At 31.0% G+C, this 20,300-nt stretch overlaps 1 protein-coding gene across 4 annotated transcripts in view; it reads right to left on the bottom strand.

The window, feature by feature from the left end:
- Positions 1–964: 964 nt before the first annotated feature.
- LOC110999597 (solute carrier family 41 member 1) overlaps positions 965–20,300 on the bottom strand; it is a 35,452-nt gene continuing 16,116 nt past the window's right edge. For 3 of the 4 annotated variants that reach the window (XM_022268732.2, XM_022268730.2, XM_045632033.1), the window contains exons 2-12: positions 13,332–13,424; positions 9,747–9,877; positions 7,766–7,870; positions 6,800–6,866; positions 5,093–5,205; positions 4,595–4,739; positions 4,277–4,423; positions 3,988–4,135; positions 3,483–3,688; positions 3,009–3,157; positions 965–2,787 (exon numbers count right to left, since the gene is read on the bottom strand). In XM_022268732.2, the coding sequence (XP_022124424.2) occupies positions 2,590–2,787; positions 3,009–3,157; positions 3,483–3,688; positions 3,988–4,135; positions 4,277–4,423; positions 4,595–4,739; positions 5,093–5,205; positions 6,800–6,866; positions 7,766–7,870; positions 9,747–9,877; positions 13,332–13,422 (1,500 nt within the window). In that variant the 5' untranslated portion in view covers positions 13,423–13,424 and the 3' untranslated portion in view covers positions 965–2,589. Of the gene's footprint in view, positions 2,788–3,008; positions 3,158–3,482; positions 3,689–3,987; positions 4,136–4,276; positions 4,424–4,594; positions 4,740–5,092; positions 5,206–6,799; positions 6,867–7,765; positions 7,871–9,746; positions 9,878–10,850; positions 11,156–13,331; positions 13,425–20,300 lie in introns of those variants that run through there. The other variant, XM_022268733.2, reaches the window with a different exon arrangement.

The raw sequence follows: 20,300 nt of genomic DNA, 5'->3' as shown, positions 1-20,300 counted from the left end.
ACAATTATACATAATGTTAAGAAGGCTTCACAAAATTCCTTGAGTATATAATGGCCCGATGGCAAATTGACTTTCGGATCTAAAATTATGAATGGTTTGGAAAATTCATCATAATTATCAAATCATATGCAAATTTTTAATTGTTTTTGTTTCTGTGGTATTGGCGCCAAAAAAAACAAATATATAGCACAAAAAATATAGTTAAAGTATCATTTTAAATGTAGAAATCTTACATGATCTCAAAGATTTAATTGCAATCAAATATTTTCTTTTAATTGAAACGGAACGGTTGCCGCGTGTTTTTTATTAACTTACAATTTTATTGTTTTATACACTTATCCATTAGTATATAATTGCTAGGCATGGCATGGCATGCAAATTAATGTTGTAATGATTTTTTTCTCCACTTCAGCAGATCCAAATATTTTAACATTTATGTAAAATTCATTCAGGTTCAACAGACTTTCCACTGTAAAAGCTATATAAAATCTTGATCAGTAAGTGGCGTTTTAATTAAAAATTAATTAAATTAAACATAAATATTAAATATTTAAAGATTTATATTCATCTTGAATCCTTTTAGATTCTTCAAATACGTATATATATTATGTTCATAAATATTGACAAGTAACGGCCAATATATACGTACCTATAATAATATAACCTTTTATAAATTTTTTGCTTGTCATCAGTAATCATAAATAATGTTAAATTGAAGCTGCCATTTCAATTCGATAGAGTGATTAATGTATTCATATTCTATGTTATTACTTCCCGCACACGATGTTATTTCAAATTTACTTGTTACAGCAAGAAATATATTTTGGGTTAAAAGTTATTTCCGCCATAAAGTGCCATTATGTTTTTATTTTTTCTACCTATGTTAAAGGGACGGACGGAGGGACGTATGAATAGTATTTATCTGTAAAGTAACTGAAGGGTTGTTTGTACAAAAAAAAACAGATAATTGGACATATTTATTTTTAAGTAAATTTGTACACCAAACAATATTTTTTACTGATATCTTAACTTAAAATCCGCTTCATATTTAATTTTCAGAATTCAACGGTTTTCTATTTCATAATTGATGTGCTAGCGACATTTTCCTACATACTATATAACAATTATCACTATATACACGTTAAAATCTCGTATATCACATCATTCATTCAAAAATATAGCTTAACATTACATCCCCGTCACATTTGTGACTTTATTGATAGAACAACTGTTTGAACAAAATTTCTTATCTACCTGTATGTTTTAAATCAGATATTTTTGAAATCTTCAATATATTTTTCCAACAAATTTTGTGTAATAGTAACTATTTAGAGGTAGCTCGAAACAAACGGGTTATAATAATGTTGAATTCAGCGATCTTACAATATTTTCGCAACTAATGATGAGAATAAAAACATCGTAGATATGCATACTATGTAAAACTGTTTATAATCAAAAGAATTACATTTATAGCTCACTCATTACTTTTTAATCTAATTCATGCCAATTTTATCTGATAGTGCTGCATTTTTAGTTGATATAGAATCAGCTTTTTACTATCACCAAAAATATTTATTCACTGGATCAGATACATCATGGTGTCGAGACAATTTTATTTAAATTTGTAAAACCCACTAAAAAGTAGGTAAGTCAGTCACTAAGATTGTTAAAAAATAATGTGATATCTACAATTTTTACTCTCAATCATTGGCTCACACATCCGCACGCTACAGTATGGCTAATCGAATACGGTATATTGACGGCAATATCTTAAATTTCTTAATACTATCAATTGCTTTATTGTACTGATTCGTCTAAACTAAAACTAACTCTAACTACTAACGCTCGAAGCGGAGTTAACGATAGAGATGAATTCTAAGATATGGAAGTATTTTAGTCACAAAAATGGATTACAAGTAGCTATATTAATTTATGGTTAGTTGCAACACATATAAGAACAAAGCACGATGGCATAACGGAATGTTAATAATACATGGAAGATGTCCAGTGATATTTATATCCTGTCACTCCAGAAGACATTTTATTTTCTGAGAATCATTGGTCTAATAAAGAGATAAGAAGGCGAAAACATGAAAGAGAGACAGTAAAATTCGTTAAATTTATTAAAATCCATTTCATCCACCCAGAACAAAGTCAGGAGACTTAAATTTGTTTTGCTTACGATCATATATTTGGAACTTATCACAGTTATCACTAAAACGTTCCGAACACGAATTTGTGTTAAATAGTTGTTACGTTAGCTAAAACCACTATAAATTGGCACTAAAGTGTAATAAATATTAATACTGTGATGTTATGTAATTGATTTTGTATAAAAATAAAAAACAATCTGTAGCAGCTTAAATTACACAAATCTAAGTCTAATCCGTTAAAACTTTTCGTTATAACCTTTGGCATAACAATTCTAGTCTTCCAAAAAGGCATTCGCTGATCATAGATTAATTTACAGATCAAAATGTAAATATTTTCTAAAATGACAGCTAAGTTGCAAAGCATTAAGAAGCCTGATATCCCACGGTCTTTCATGATCAGCGTAAAAAGTATTCTTCACTTGTTCTTCGCTTGTGATTAGGTGCCTGAACCCGGAACATTATTACCATATTGCAAGCCAAATATAGAGAGGATGACGAAAGCTAAACCTAAGAAAACAGAGCCTAAAAGATCTCCAAGTGCAGTCAGATATGGAATAGCTGCGTTGTCAGGGTCTTTCTTCTTCTGCCACATGAAGTGAACCAGAATATATGCGAGGTATAGCAACACCATAACCTGAAAAAAAAATTAAATTACTACGGCATCATTTGTTACGGAATTCCAGAAAGATACTATTGTTGTGACAGCAGATTGCAACTATTGTAAACTATAATATCTTTTTTTTTAGCAAGGCGCCTTTAAATTCATCCAAAATCATAAATGGTTCTCTGCATTGAAAATGCACTTGTAGTTAAGACGTGATTGTCCGATATATAAATATATTTTAAACACTTTACCTGTACTACACTGCACATAACATAAGTGACGCCAAAGAACACTTGAATGGTAACGAATCCCTGGTAGACGAAGTCAGCAACGATCATAAAAACGATCTGGCCACAAACAGCAAGAACCAGCAGCATTCGAGCGACTTTCGCGGCGGGTGCTGCAAAGTATATACTGATTAGTACTGGTTTGGTAAAAAAATAAATAAAGAACAAAATCCATTGGTGCACCGGAGATCGAACCTATGACCTCAGGGATGAGAGTCGCACGCCGAGACTTCAAGGCCAACACTGCTCCAGCTAACTAGATCTTAGTATAATCCATAAAGAACCCTTAAAAATGATTTTAAATAAGAGATAATATTGAGGATCTAGAATTTTGATGAATATAATGATAGCTCAAGTTAAGTGAATTAAACGTGTCCTTTACCCCGCTATAGGTTACAAGACATCACCCGTTCGTATTATATGTGGTATTTAACATACTTCCAAAGAACAATGTCTTCCAAGGCCACTCGATAATCCTCGTGTTCTCCGGAAGTACTCCTGGTATTGCTGTCTGGTGTAGATGTGTTGCCAGACGTGAGGATTGTACACACACCAAGTTACCACCGATGCCGTTGACGATTGGTTGGAATACCTCATACGCTGGGTACCTGTCTACTGCCTGGTCCAGAACAATGCCTCCGATACTGTGGAAAGAAATATTCTTATTTTTACTGAACTATTAATTCATATATCTAATATAGAATATTATGACTAGTCACACTTTGCACTATAAGTCAGATCTAAATAAAGCTTTTTTAAATATTGTTATATATATATATATAACAATATGTTATACAACATATTTTTATAATAATAAAACAATAAAGGAAAAAAGACATAGGATGTCAATGAATGGTCTGCTTTAACCTGTACGTAAAAGCAGATTCTTCCAGACAACACAGAATCTAAACATAGTATATTTTTGATCAATGTCGAAACTAACCCGCTAATAAAGAGAGCAGAAATAACTGGAGTCCACCCGGTCGTGAGAACTTTCTTGGTATATTTGTTTCGCCAAACAATAAACACCCACACCGGAAGAAGGCTGTAGTACACGCACAGCAACGTTATTGGCTGCCACAAAGACTTTTCTGAAAAAAGCATTCAGATTATAAGAATATATTTGGATGTGTCAGGTAAATAAAACTTAAAAAATTACTACTAAGATTATCTTCCTTAAGTTATACCTTTTTAAAAAAACTATGGTCCAGTTGTAATCTCAGCATACTCACTTATTTGTTCAAACATATACTGCGCTGTGACAGCTAGCACTGAGTTGCTGACGATGTCTCCGATAGAAGCCGCTAACGGTGTTGCCACGTTGTCTGGGTTAACCTTGAACTTTTGAGACCCAAAGATGACCATCACCATCACGAAGTCTAAAAATAAACATTTAATTAGCTGTTTAGTTTGCTTAGTCGTTCTATAAGAAGGAGTATTGTTTTATAATAATGCTCGTTTATTGTATAATGAGTTAGATTATAACATAGAAATTTCAATTAAATAATCAACATAATAACATCGATTTTAAAACTAATATGATTACTCACCCAACACAAAGCATGTAGTAGTTGCAGTGAAGATCGCTGAAGAAATGATGAGAAGAACATAGTTTCCGTTCAGTTCTCGATCGGTGATTGTGTTGACTACAATCGCGAAAAGTGAGACCACTGTCGCTGCTACTATGGCTTGAACCTGGAATTTGGAAAAACATTATGTTTAAAAGTTATAACATTCTAAAACCATATAGAATAGTCATTAACGCAATCTATTTTTTTGGTCGATACGTTCTTAATTTCTAAAAGTATAATTCAAGGTCTCATTAATGTGTTGTTCTACTTCAGTTTTATAAGACAGTGAACGTTCTCCTTATGTAAAGATAGCAATAACTAAATATTTATACAACAATAACAGAAATATAAAAGAAACAGCTTTCTTTAGAATCTGAACTGGCTTTTTAAAATAGACTTAGGCACAACATCAAGCTCTTAAAGATCACTGAGGGTTACACTCGGAATAAGTAAATTATGGAGTCATGGTCTACCAACCTGTACAAGTGATATGTTCCCGACGACCATAGAGATAACTTCCCTCGGAGAATCCATGTTTCCCAAGTTAGCCTGTGTCGACAGACGAGACGCCAAGCACATGTCCAGATTACCTATTACATAAAAAAGGCAAACATTAAATATTGCCTCAAATCCTAAATCAAACTTTTACTTCAACACGTGAGTTATAGTTGAGTACTTCTGCACGTGGCATATCTATCATATTGCTATCATAATATTCGGATATCAATTTATGATATAAATAGATTGTTACTTATAAATAATATTAATCAGAAAAGAGCACTTTCGTTATAATTATGTATATCATGCGAATTGTATTTAACAAAGTGGTTGAAACTTGAAACAAAACAATGTTTATACTTCGCTCGTTTCGAACATGGTGTGTTTATATCGGCATACAGACAGAAGGCGTCAGATTATTTAAACATATATATACGCTTCCAAAACAATATCTTGATCACAACTTTGCATTTTAAGTGCAAAGCATGTTATAAATATTTTTATTCTGTAAATATTGGAAATTCAGTTAAATTTACGAAATAAAATTTACACTCGTCAAGTCACAAAACGATTAACACTAGGTACAGTTATAATAATATGTCGGTGGCGTTTGTTGTAGATATATTGAATTACATATATGTAAAACACTTGGTTTTAGCTGGGTGTATAAAATAGCTTTAATCGTTTATGAGGTTATAATTAACAAAAATGAGGGGTAGTGGGTTTGCAACGCTATCAAAAACTTACCTGGTCTAGTAAGATATACATACCTATAAGTAATAAAAATTAAGTCGACTTATTGGATGTTATCGGAAACGAGAATATTATATTACAATTTATGCGTGTGAGAAAAACAAAGGATTCATTTTGGCAATTGTGCGATGATTGGTTGACGCTTCTAATTAAGTAATAAAATATACTTATGTAAATTAACTAATGTTAGGTTACATAGCTCTAGACTTGCATTTTTTGTTTTCACAGTAATAATCGTGTTGTTTTCTAAAAAAAGAGAAAAACGTGTAGCATCATTCATTGTTTAACTGTTAGTGTATGCTGCGTACACACAAACGAAAGAAATCTAATATCAGTAACATTTTTTTTTAATTTAACATTTTGTAATTAATTGAGAATGAGAATTGTAAAACTATTGAAAATATAAGGTCTGAAGTGACGACAATTAGTTACTAAAGGATTGTGTTAGCCTTGAGGTTACATTTATCATTTTATACGAATAATAGGACCGTTTGGAGGCATCTAAATGCAAAATATAACAATGGATAACGTTTGAATCAAATACAAGTGTGCGCCTAGTATAACCACAATTAGCTGGAAAATTACAAAGTAATGAAGCTATAGGACAGATGTTATCGCGAACATAATTTTACAATTGCACTCATGTATCCTGATTGCTTTGATGACACTGTTTTTTACACCAGAATCACGTTTAGGTATTATTTAGCATATATTTGTTAAAGGCTAAGGACTGGTTCATCTTCTTTAAACTTGGCTGAAGTAGTCGGCATAACAATCGTTTTTAAAGAATATAACGACAAAAACTGGCTTTTTAATAACGCAATAAGTAATATGTAATAAATACAATTCACCATCCCTCCTTTGTGATCGAAACCAGAGAGTTTAGGTAGCATTCTTGTTTCACTTACTGATTAGTATAATATTTTAACTCACCCTTCAATCCTGATAGCGACGGTACTAAAACGAATATGGCTGACACTTCCACGAACACGTCCCAACCCTGAAAGTGATTTTAACTTTTATTAAATAAATAATGAAACGTTTAATTGCTAATAAAACACATTTTACATTCAGATAGCAATCTATAATTTCAAGGAAAGTGATTTTTTAGTTTGATTGTGTAAATTTTTTTGTAATACATCGTGGTGCCAAACGCAGGCGCCTACAGCCGTGTTGGATCTCTCGTTAGTGTATCTAGAGGACAGTTTAACGTTTTGAATAATTTTGGATGATTTTATATGATTACTGCTTCTGGGATATATAAACTTGGTACTGTCATGATACCGAGTTCGTTAATCAGCAGTATCAAACGTATTAATACAGCGTTATGATTTTTAATGAGTCAAAGGTTCAAGAATATTATGCGTCATATACTATATTAAGTATTAACATATTTTATAAAAAAAGCGTAGTGGTAAACTTTATCAAAGCAAGCTTCGTATTGTGTAAGATATTTGAGACATTAGAGGTTCAATATTCTTTATAATCTTATCAAAATTTTAGATGATGAAACTAACTCGGCAATTCACACATCTAGATAAATCTGATGCATAGTAGAACAACAATGCTATTAACCACAAGTTGTTAAACTGGGAATCACCTGCGCATGCGGTTAACAAACGTTATCTTATAACGATTTCTAATACTTTACAATTACCAGCCGAGCGTGGTAATGTATTGATAATATTGTATATAATAAACCTTGTGCACAGAGCACTTAAGGGGTGTTTATTAAAAAAACCTATGTTTATTTTACAAGTATTGTGAAAAAATAAATTTTACGACCTTAAGAGACATTATAATTTAAAAAAAGAGCATATTTTCCCCTGTCTACATTAATCTATATCTATATTCGAACATTTACTGGACTCTGTATTATATAAGTATTATTATACTAACTCTGACGCTGCCGAGAACCAACCCAGCTCCGATGGTGCCACATCCCGCTATGAAGAACGGCACAGCAACTTGCATCAACGTGTTCCACCATCTCTCTTCCTTTTTCTGCCAAAGAAAATAAAATGTTACCCTCTTGTATATAATAGAATAATTCATAGAATTATTAAAAACCAGTTATATATTAAAAGGCATGAAAAGCGTGTTGGTTATTTTAAAATACAAGGCAATACGTAGTACTGCAAATATATTATTAAGCAGTCAATACCCTTTTATATTGTATGCCGACATTATTTCTATAAACATAGTAAAACACATATCTTAAAATTTTAAAGTATTTCTCTGTTCATTCTATGTAAATACTTTTACAATTGCTCTAACAAAGAATTATATTTTACACGCGTTTCTTCTAATCAACAAGTTTATGTTCCGTCTTTTACGATTAAAAGTTAATTACCTAGTTACGACAGTACATAACATAGTGTGTAAAGCGACAAAAAATTATGGTAAAGTCACCTATTTGTCTTTTTTTATTCTTCAGTAATTAATTTGATAATGAGTATGAAGGCGACGGTAATCAAAAATTTATAAAATATAGTTCATGTTACAACGAAACTAAGTATTTATGTACGGCTACAAAATATAATGTAATAAAAATCCATAACATTTATCGCCCAATTTCTCCTAATTTTGATTGAGATTAAAAATTTAATATTGCAACTACAATCGCATTGCTAAAACATTTCCTTTATCACTAGGATTTTTGATTGTCATTTATAAATAATTGTACCACGACGTGAATAACATTTCCGCTCGGAAAATTTAGGTTTTCAATTAGAAAATACATTGAGACTAATGAGCTTTGTGCACGATTACAAACCAAAACTACTTTTAACGTTATTTCGAAATCTATTCGATTGGAAGATGGTCAAATAGAACATCATAGTTGTGAAGGATATCTTGAAACTCGGTAGAAAGAAGTACTAATTATATAAAAACGTATTCTTATTTATAATTCTTTTGTTATAGTCTTCAGTTACATATTCTATTGTTCGATACGAGCACTTTTATCGCTATGACAATCGATTTCTTCACTGATTGAGTCAAGTCCTTCACGTTTATTTTCTATTTAAATGTAATCTTGATTTACTGAAAAATAATTCCACAATTCTGAAAATTATATTAAAAATGAAAAGTAATTTTTGACTTTATTATAAAATATTTGTTCAACGATTACAAAGTACAGACAGAAAGACTTATCGGAATTAAATAATATATGAATTGCCCAGTTCCTTGGTATCCCTTGAGCTAATAAATAATTTAAATTAGATTTATTGAGTTATTTGTACATTATTGTACATGTAGGGTTTTATCTTGAAAGGCATTTAAAAACCAATTTTCTCAAATTAAGATGACGCAGGTGTTGTAATGACATTGACGTAATTATTTTTCTTTTGAGCTAATCTAATCCACAGCTTTCAATTTGGTATAAAAATATTTTTAATCTACATATCAATATTATAATGAAAAGGCAAAAAATGATTTATTATCCAGAATATACGGAAACATTAGGCTTTGGTAGGAAAGAAGTCCTCACAACAGGTACAGTAAACGGGTGATTGCACTATATTTGGTCTATTGTAATAAAATGTTAGCTATCGGCCATTTCCGTTTGCTGACGTCACAGCTCTTTGTGTATTGTAATTTAGTTTGAATTGATTGTGCTCATTATATCGATAAACCGCTTACCTTATTATTCTATACGTGATACCAATTATAGATATTCGTAATGAGCAATTTAAGGCGCTTTCCATAATCAGACTTAAGTGGAAAGGGCATTTAAAAAACTTTATGTGTTTTCTTTAAATGTAATATTAAAATAAGGCATTATTTAATACACATTCATAGTGTAAAGTGACTTATTTAAAAAACTAAAATGTTATCGTGTCTCGTTACGAATAATTCAATCAGAATATTGTCTTACCCCAGATAAGGGCTGTTTCTCAGCATCTTCATCATGTATCTTCTTGTCGGGCAGATCCAGGGGGCTTTTAAGTTCCCCATTCGTGTTTATGGACGCCATCGTGTATCCGCTATCTGGACTGCCAATTTCATCTAAAACAATTCATAATTATTGTCTGACTGTCTAATTACAGCTAAGATTGTAAATATAAATTATTCATCGTTTTAAGTTATGTATGTATGTTGATGTACACACAGGACAGGATATTAAGAAGTCAGATACAGAACACTGATCACCTCCATAATCAAAAAAAATGATCAATAGAACAGACACAGAAATGGGTCCCATAACCCATACGGGCTACACCAAAATATGTAATAAATCTCTCTTTTTATCTTGCGATTTGATTTTTTGTATTATTTTGAAGAGTCAACTCAGGTTTTTATACAATTTGTATAAAATTCTGCAGCTGGTTTTAATTATAATAGTAGACGGTTTGTTCCCCTTTAGTCGATACTTATCAAATTTGCTCGCATTGTTTTCAATCTTATCTTATCTTAATAGTATCGACATTTTGAAGCTTTTGTACTAACTAGGAATAATTTGTCGACAAATGATAATTAACTAATTAGTATATTTACTCTCGACAGCTTGCAGTTATAAAATCTAATTAACTGAAGAAGTAGTCGTATTTACCTTATAGAAACTTGATTTTTTAAAGTAATTAATATAATACTCACACTGGGTCACTCATATCAAATTCATAATCATCATTCAAATATATTTCTTATCTATAAATTATGGTACTGATAGTGACTGCGAAAATACCTACGTATACTTTTAAAAATGTATTTATCCAACTTAGATTTAATAAAATTAATCGCAAATGAATTATAATATCATTTACGTAAAGCTACCGTCTGTATTTTATCAAAATCCGAAAATACAATCTTTACAGTTATAAGTATCATAAATATTGTACATATAATATCATAATATATTTAAGACTTGTTCTTGGTCTCGTAGAGATAGTATAATTATTGTTCTTAATGAATCAAAATATATTCATACAAATAATTTTTATCAGCGTAATATATCGTTTATAGATAATTATAATGAACATACCTAAAATGGTATAACCATTAAATTTCCTCCACATTTTATGAACAGCCATTTCTATATTAACACCCATTATCACTAAAAACTAATAAAACACTGCACTCAACCGATAACAAAATAGCACTGTTTAGAAGCGGAAACACTAATCACTTAAAAAAATCCTCGAAACCGCCATTCGTTTTTGCACCGAAGAACTGGGTCTTTTATCATTTATCAGCATCTTCACACATTGAAAATGATAATTTTTCTCGAATGACACAACGTGCAAAGGGGTCACAGTCAAATTACAACAGTTGTTCAGACCGCGTAAATGTGTCGAAGAGACGATCGTAACTAACAATTTTATCAATGTTTTGTTTTGTGATTGTGTGCGAAAGTAATTAGTAATTAGCCGACCTGGCTATGATTTTATTGCTCATAAAATGATAATGGGCAAAGAGGGTGTAGCGAGATGTTTGGCATAACTATTTTTTTTTTATTTGGGCTCTGTAGAAAAACATTAACATAGAAATTTATTAAATTAGTAAATTTATTTAATAATTAAATTAGTCTTATGTGAAGGAATACTAATCTAAAGTACCTAAGTGCTTTAACTTTAACTTAAAATCAAACTTAGCTTCAATTTTCATTGGCATTTACAGATCAGTGAATTCGTGGCCGCGACCGCAAATTGATTTCCGGGCGTTAATTGTCAGTCAAATAATTGGTAAACGATAAAAAATTAATGCTTTATAATTTTTATTTTTTTGTTTGCCTATTTCGCATGAATTTATTGTTGGTGTACGGAAAAGTACAAAAATTAATTGTATGTAATATGTTGCCAATAAGTAAATATCCGTTGCACACATAAGATGAATAAACAGATTTCTTTTATTTCCTGTTTTCTAATAAGTTTATCACTTTATGTCATAATCGCTATAGTTATTATATTACAGAAAGAATAATAAGCAGTTGGGTAACACCAAAAAAAGTACATGAATTTCGCACTGTATAAAAGGATGCGGTAAATTTAACATAATTTAATTTAAAAAAAATTGTTATAAAATAATGTACTTAGTAGCTATTAGTGAGTACAACATTAGACGAAGTAATTTAATTTTATACTAAGCAATCTATATTCTATTTTAACTTTATTCTTAAGCGAGATGAAAACGTGCGGTTCTTGAGCGGTTATCTTTCATCCTACTATATGCCCATAATATAACTGTTTGACGCAGTCTATGAAGTCAACAGTGACAATTAGTGTGAGTAAATACAAACTCTTTAAGAAAATATTATTTAAAATAATGAAAGTTTGAGTATTACTATATTTTATAATCTATTTATGTTTTGTGACATTGAAACGGTTTCATGCTTATATTCTGTATACGCAGTCATATCTAATAAAGCAAGATTTTAATTATAAAGTAAGGACATAAGAATTTATGAAATTCTTTTGAGAAGCATAAGTTATCCTCTCACTTATTTTCTTTAAAATATTGATGATCATCAGTGTGTATTATTTCAACGTTAAAGCAGCCAATTATGAAACTAAAATGGCAATGGGCTGGTCATGTAACACGATACCTAGACAAAAGATGGACTTTAAAGACAACAAAGTGGAATTTACTATCTGGGAAAATAAGAGTGATCTTAAAGAAATAGGAGGATCTCAGGAATAGATATGGCATTAACAAACATATAGACTGGCAGGGGTTGGAGGACATCCCAAGAGGGTCCCCATCTAACGTAAAATAAAAAAAGGAATTTTGATTTTTTAAGTGCAATGTTCAGTGGATATATCGTGTATCTGAATAACCCTGATGACTATTACTTAATTTAACAGATTCTAAAATTAAATTACCTTATAAATTTGCACTTTATTTATTTTAACTTTAAGACATTATCTAATATTATATATTTTTTTATATTTGTACACGCGTTGGCTGTATCTTAAGACAACTATATTACCTGTAACAATGTTTAAACAAACTGACGTGCAAACATACACACGCCTGACTAATACGGAATTTTCATTGTATAGTTATTTTCATAATATTATTAATAGGTAAACGTGGCCATTGCTAATTTTATTGTTTAAAATGTTTTAAAAGGCACAAATCGTACTGAATTTAAACTTGTATTCCCCTCATTTTAATAGATTCAAGATTGATCAAATTTCAAAATCAGTATCGCAAACTTAATTAAAACTTTTTTTATTTTTTTAAATAGTGGGCAAACGGGCAGGAGGCTCACTGATGGTAAGCGATACCGCCCATGGACACTCAACCAGAGGGCTCGTGAGTGCGTTGAATGCCTTGAACATTGATTATTAAACGAAAGGAGAAAGTTTAAATGTTTTTAAAATACTTTAATTATACTGAACACTATCCTATCCTGACGATAAATATAATAAGTGACCTTAAGTGAATATATTATTACATTATAACGGACTAATACAGTTTAATTGATTGATGATGAAACGTATATGAGAAGAAAAAAACGTACCGCTGATGGTGAATACAGGGTTCCCGTTGATGTGCGGGGAGTAATCTTCGACTTTCTCTGATGGCTTGATGACATCGGGCACTCCGACCATGCCTGAAAAGATGCAGATTTCGGTTAGGTACGGGTTTAGGAACAATTAATACGCAGCTTGAAATCAATGAAAAGTGATGTTTAAATTAAGTTATTGTTTCTTTTAAGACGAATGCACACTGTCACATTAATTGGTACCTATCATAAAACTTTAAGTATATAATATAATTTATCATTTAATCTACATGACTGGTTCTTTTCACAATGGCTATAGCATGGGGTCATATTATGTGGTCGATTTGTAATAATACTCACACATTACTACACAATACAATTTTATATCTAATAATAATTGATTACTTTTCAAATAAGTCGTGATTTAGAACAAAATATCACGAAGTTTTACAATAACGATGTTGTTTGAATCGTTAAAATTTGTCATTAATTAGCAATTTCTGTGTCACGAATTATGAATTACTTATTAAAATCAGACAGCACAAGTATAATTTATCACTTAACGTGGTTATAATGAAATGTTATAATTAAAGTCAAACCTGAGTAACAACTGGGTAAGCGAGAAAACTCTATTTTGCCCTCCAAAGCCTCTAGATTGACCTCTAATAGAGGGACTCTTATTTAACTCAAACTACATGTGCGTATGTTTTTGTTTTCTATAGTTTTATAGACCTTTATATTAGAGACAGACCCCCTTCTGTAACTCTATTTGTGAGTCTATTGAGTTCTCACTTACGCAGGATTGGCTGTATTACAAAATGATATAAGTGTAAGAAATACTTATAAAAGATTTTTAGTATTGCGCCATCTAGAGGTATGGGGGAACAATTACATGTTACGATAAATTTATTCTACAAAATAAATAATCGAGATAATCAAGATAATGCTTTATTACACATATAACAATAATATACCCATCATAAATATTAACTTCTAAAGCGTCTGATTACCAGGGATTATTACGTATATATTTTGAAATGGTCATTGAGAGATAATTACTGTAACCAGAGATTACGATACTACGATATGCCCCTGACTTTGTTCCTTTGCGGTTTTCTATGCACGGTCAGTTCAAAGACAAATAAAGGTTCCGATATCCGAGTTGAATATGCAAGGTATAGCTGCATCTTTATTATATGCTTTATATAACTTAAATATATCATGAAATCTATTGGAAGTGCTAAGTAAGTTTTTTATAAGTTTAACCTTTCTGAATGTAGACTAGACTAACGGAACTTTTCAATTAATTAATTTAATACAAATAAAATTGTGTAATAACTTATGAGACCAAAGTGAATACAATTATTATTAGATTTTAAAATACCTAAAAAGTAATATTTTTATTTTTCGTAAGTAGATCACTTCGCAGATGATACCATAAAAATTGATAAAAATGCCGTTCTATTTAGGTCAGATATAAGCTAAGTGGATTTACTTCGTGCCGTGGTGACTATGGTATACATAGGGAATATTTTCAGCAGCAAACGCAACATTTTGTTCAGACAAAGCCAAGTAACATAACCTTGGAGGAGTTTCTGAGGCAGACACACTGTTATTGTTTTGGTGAATTGGAATCATTAGGACAATAAATCGGTATTAAAAGAAAGAAGTCACATCTTATCAGTCATAAAAATGAAGTAGTGTATTTATAGTATCGTATTAGCTTAAAGAAATAAATCAAGAGTTTCTCTCCTTATCAACGAATGTATATTACATAACTTGTTTACCATGATTTAAATAAATGAAAATTAATCAATCAAATGGCGATGGGACAAAAGTTTCAGAGAATATAAATAAACGTTTATTTCTTATGTTAAGTTATAACAAGACAAGTTGGTTTGCGAAGGTGTGAGGAAAAACTGACAAATGAAATAAATATCATCATCATTGCCGGCAGACCAAGTCAGGCGCCAGATATAATTAACAAAGTGATATTGTTTACGGCGTATAATTTACCGATAATGTTAATAAAACTATCATAATTTAAGAATTTTATTACCCATTCAATCGATAAGGTTAAAATTCATAGAAAAACGAAGGAAAAATATTTTTTTGAAGTTTGGATTTATACTTTGTTGTGTTGGCAGATATCGCCCGATCACACGTTTTAAGCTTTTAAGCTATTATATAAGTATATAGCCTGTCAAGTTCGATTTCTCCGGTTTATTCCCACTTTCTGGTGTTGTTCCCACGTGTTTCCCACGAGTTCTCCTGCTGATAGAGGACAAATCTTTGTTTTTAATTTATTTTATTATGCTTTATTACTCAAGATGTCATATAAAACATGGTGTAATGGTTGCAGCTCCTTACAAACGCTGTGCAAAAGTAAACTTGGCGATTAAAAGGAGTGGCGGAGAGTTTATTGCCAGTTCTTCTCTTCCGTTCTACGGCCTTGATTTGAGAACTGGCAGTAAATGTAAAATTAGAAGTATTTAATGTATATTTCTTTTTTTGACGTTCATGAGTGTACATTATGTTAGCTACATTAATAAATGATTTTTTTAATTTATTTAGTTCTGTTGCATTGGAATGGATCCACATAATTTGTTTGAAGACTCTGATTTGGTACCTCTAAAGGCTTCCTTCTTTCTAGAATGCGGCACTCGTTAATAAAAGTAATTACTAGGAAAGGCATACAATCATATTGACGTCATTACATGGACATTTTTGCAACAAAGAACGTGGGAATCGTAATAATGATAGAAAGATCTAGAAATTTGTATAAAAATATCAGAGGTTTTGAATAATACTCAACAACTCGGCATGTACTTTGTACACAATAAATTTTCCAAAATACTTGCCTAAGATTTTATTTTTACCTCGTTCCTTTGGTATCTATTATCTTTTCCAAACGACTATATTATAAAATTAACAGTCGTATTTTGAAATATATTTACAATTTAAGAATAAAATAATTATATCAGCAAAGTTAAGACACAAAACTTATGGTCTTACAACCCTATGTGGATAGTTCTTAGTTCGCTTTCACCATATGAGCTATATTACAGAAAGAAACTTTTGGTGCCGTGATACGAACACACGTCCTTAGACATAAGAGGCACATTGTTGAGCTACTGGGTCAACACTGTTCATTGCACTATTGTATTTTTCGACAGCTGAAAAAAGCGCTTGCAAATTGCTGCAACGTTTCGAAATTCCCTTAAGTGCATTAATGAAGCCAAGGTTGAGACGTCTGGTTCAGCCGAAACCGAACACCGACCGACACTTCCTCGTTACCACTGAGATATGTTAACCAACTGAGTGAAACATATCTCTAACTATCCCTATCCCTTGCTGAATAATTTTGATTACGCAACATTAAGTTTTTTTTCGTTTGTGCATCGTCTAATGGCCCATTTCACAACATTTGAATGGGTTTTAAAATTTGACGTTTATGATGAAATTAAGGGATCGTTTTATTATGGACACAATAATGCTTTGAGGTGGAAGCGCGTAGCCGATCTCAAAGAATTCGACGCACGCTTCGAGGACCTTCAGTAAGAACAAAACAAATTTAAATACGTGGCATTTCTATCAATCTTTACTTGAAAAATATTTTTCACATATGTATATTGAATATGGAATATATAAAATTATAACAAGAAACGCTAGCAAATATTTAAAACTTTGTTTATCGATGTAGGTATATATGTAACATTTTAATCATTTATTGAATGTCATGTTTAATAGCTCTGTTCGTAAAATTGCAAATACAGTTAATTATATAATATATGCTTTTTGACATATTAAATGTTATATACAGTTGTGTATGATACACTACACGACTACAATTTTTGTGTTATTCTTATATAAAAATAAAGTCTTCAATAATGTCCTTTTGACTCGCAATTCCAAGCGACAATAGCTCTGTAGATATTGAAAGACCTACATATAGCAAAATTGGGATATTTTGTTAGAAGTTAAGCTTTTTTAGCTATGTATAAACTCCAACATAAAACTTGTTATTGGTTGGGTCGTAGTAAGGGGGCTGATCAAACTGCTCCTGATAACAATAAAATTCATGTTAAGAACGAAAAAGTCTCCACAAAAACTTGGCCCTTTTGAAACGTATTGTGAAAGCGTCAACGAACCGCGTCGATTGCAACAACTGTTTTCTTAATTATTTTATGATATCTCTGAAGTAACACGTTTATTTGTTACACGGACAATTTCTAGCCAATTCTAACCATTACCTTCTCCTATCCTTTTCTAAAAAAACTATTATATTTACTATTGGGGACATTTGGAACTTTTTAAGAGATACTAAAATACAGAATTACACCTAACCTTTAGGTATTTTAATTCAATGCTTAAATTTTCATTAAATTGTTTACATTTTTTAATATTTTTTTTAATATTTTTTTTTTGTTCAAATGCTCAGGTTCACTGGTTCCACATAGCGGTGGAGACCGGAAAATTAAACGCTCAGCTGTGAAACGTCGGATGTTGAGGTGGTATGGATTTCTTACTTTGCCTCGACGTCCGGTTAAAAAACTCAGCTGCTGATATTAATCCGTACAACTCCTCTGAACAGAGTGTTATGATAAAACTGAAAGAGTATAAGTGAACATTGAAATTTAGTATTAAAACCTTAATGTTATTTAATTGTTTAAGATACATAGGTAAACTGCATTATGTCATAAATTCATTAAGTGTCCAGTAGTAGTAGACGTTCAGTGAGTAATAAGTTTTACCTAGTGCGCAAAGGCAAACTAAAATTTACCTTATAGTGACAATTAAAATCCTGAGGAAATTATCTTCCATACCAAAGCCACTAAATACAAGTAAATTAACAAATTATAGAAGTTTTTTTATTCGCTAAGCCTAAGCCAACTATACACATAAAATACACTATGACAGTATGAACCTCAATTCCCCTAATTCTTTTTTTGTTGTGTTCATTATTTTCAGAAGATTCTTCTTATATATAGAGCTAGAAGATCTAATAAGCGTTAAATTTAAAAAAAAAAGGGTTTATTTTTGTGACGGCCTGTTTGATGTTGATAAGACAGGACTGTATATTTTTAACGTTCCATCACTAAAAAATTGTTTAGACAGTCACAAACTCGGGCTAATGTATAAATTAGACTGGGGCTTATCTAAATCGGTGATTAGTGTATAAATCTCAAATTATGTACTATTGTTATTTTAAGGGGTCGTTTAAAGTCTAGACGAAATAGCGTGTCTAGACTAATTTCATCTTAGGTTTGAAGCATCTATGAATGATGACCGTGAAAATAAGAAGAAAATAGTTTAAAATAAAGTCGATAATTACTTTTAATAATTTTCCTTATTACCAGTTTTATAACATAATGATTTTCCTAGATTTTGAAATCGATTTAAAAATGAATAACAACTGTTGTAGTTTGTTTGATTCTACATTATTGTTATGTCTACAGCGAAATTTTACAAATATGTCTATCTATATTAATATAAAATTTAACGTATGTTATACATTAAGTTTGTTATATTATGCCTTTATACTTTTTTATTTTTATATAATAGGAGGGCAAACGAGCCTGCGGGACGCCCAAAAAGGCAGTCACCGCAGCCCATAGACACCCATTTGTGCGTACGGTGCGTTGCCCGCCTTTAAGGCCGGAGGAGTTACTTAGTTGTTGGGTACAAAGGGTAAGCTTCGCTGGAACATATTAACTTAGAATTTATTTAACTGCAATACTATTTAATAAGCTATTAAAATACCGAAAACGCACTAGGGAGCCTTATGGCATTAAGAGTGTCCATGGGCGGCGGTGTATCACTTAACATCAGGTGAGCTTTCAACCCTTTTGTCCCCTGTTCTTTATGAACAAAAACCTAACACTATGTAGGTCATATGTTTCATTTATACCTCCGTCTACTTAAATATGTTGCGTACTACATCTCCTGTGAAATTGAGTATGCTTCACGTATAGGTATTTTATTAACGTCATATTATTAGTTTTTCAATGGCTGTGCATACACATGACTAACCACAGATAGTTATAGGTAACCTTTGTCTTATGATTCTGTGACTTAATGCTTTATAATTATCTATGACATTACATTTATTGTACCGATTTTACAGCTGTCATCGTGACAGAAATGGTTTTGTAAGCATGGATCATATCTGTTTATTTTACCCCACTGCTCGATTCTATAGCTGTTTTTCAATGAATCCTCACATACTTGGAACCATAATCGCTTATTAAATTGAAAGCATGGCTATGGTTGGAGCGTAACTATCAATAATTAATTTTCTAATTCCAGGCTGTGGCTAACTGAGAACTGACAACATTTTTTTATTGAGTTGCAATTTTTATCGGGAAATATACATAAATAAATTTAAGGTAATTGCCGTATTTTATATAGGCAACCTATCGCTAATCCAATCGCAAAATAACCGTCAACATTCATCAAAACAGGCAGCTCCTGAATCGAGCAGAGATAGTTCATAAAAATATGTAATGTTAACCTAAATTTTTAGAAAAGCTCCTTTAAAACCTACTAATAAACTGGTATCCTATATCTTTCCCTACTATGTTATGTAAATATATGTAGATGATAAATTATAATTAATAAATATAAAAAAAAAAACATTATTATTTAATCAGATATTTATCATGGGAATGTTTAGATAGCAACAAGCTTCAGTTCGTTATGATTAAATAATAATTGATGAAAATTATATCATATTATTGATTAATACCTCGCTTTATTTGATAATAAATATGCACACGAACCGGAAAGATCAGTCAAGATATTAATATCACATTAAGACAATTAAACAAAAATAGAATAACACATTGATGACTTTATTCTGAGGAGATGTTATTATTATGTTATATTAGAATTTTAATTACTAGAAGACACCCAGATAGCAAAGGTAAAATATAAGTTTTAAAAACCCCTCTTTGGGTATTTCATTACAAGAATTGTCAATAC

This window comes from Pieris rapae, chromosome 18 (genome assembly GCF_905147795.1).
Source record: "Pieris rapae chromosome 18, ilPieRapa1.1, whole genome shotgun sequence".
In the NCBI taxonomy this organism is placed as follows: domain Eukaryota; kingdom Metazoa; phylum Arthropoda; class Insecta; order Lepidoptera; family Pieridae; genus Pieris; species Pieris rapae.
The sequence above is the reverse complement of the archived record's forward strand: the minus strand, read 5'-3'. Positions and strand labels throughout refer to the sequence as shown.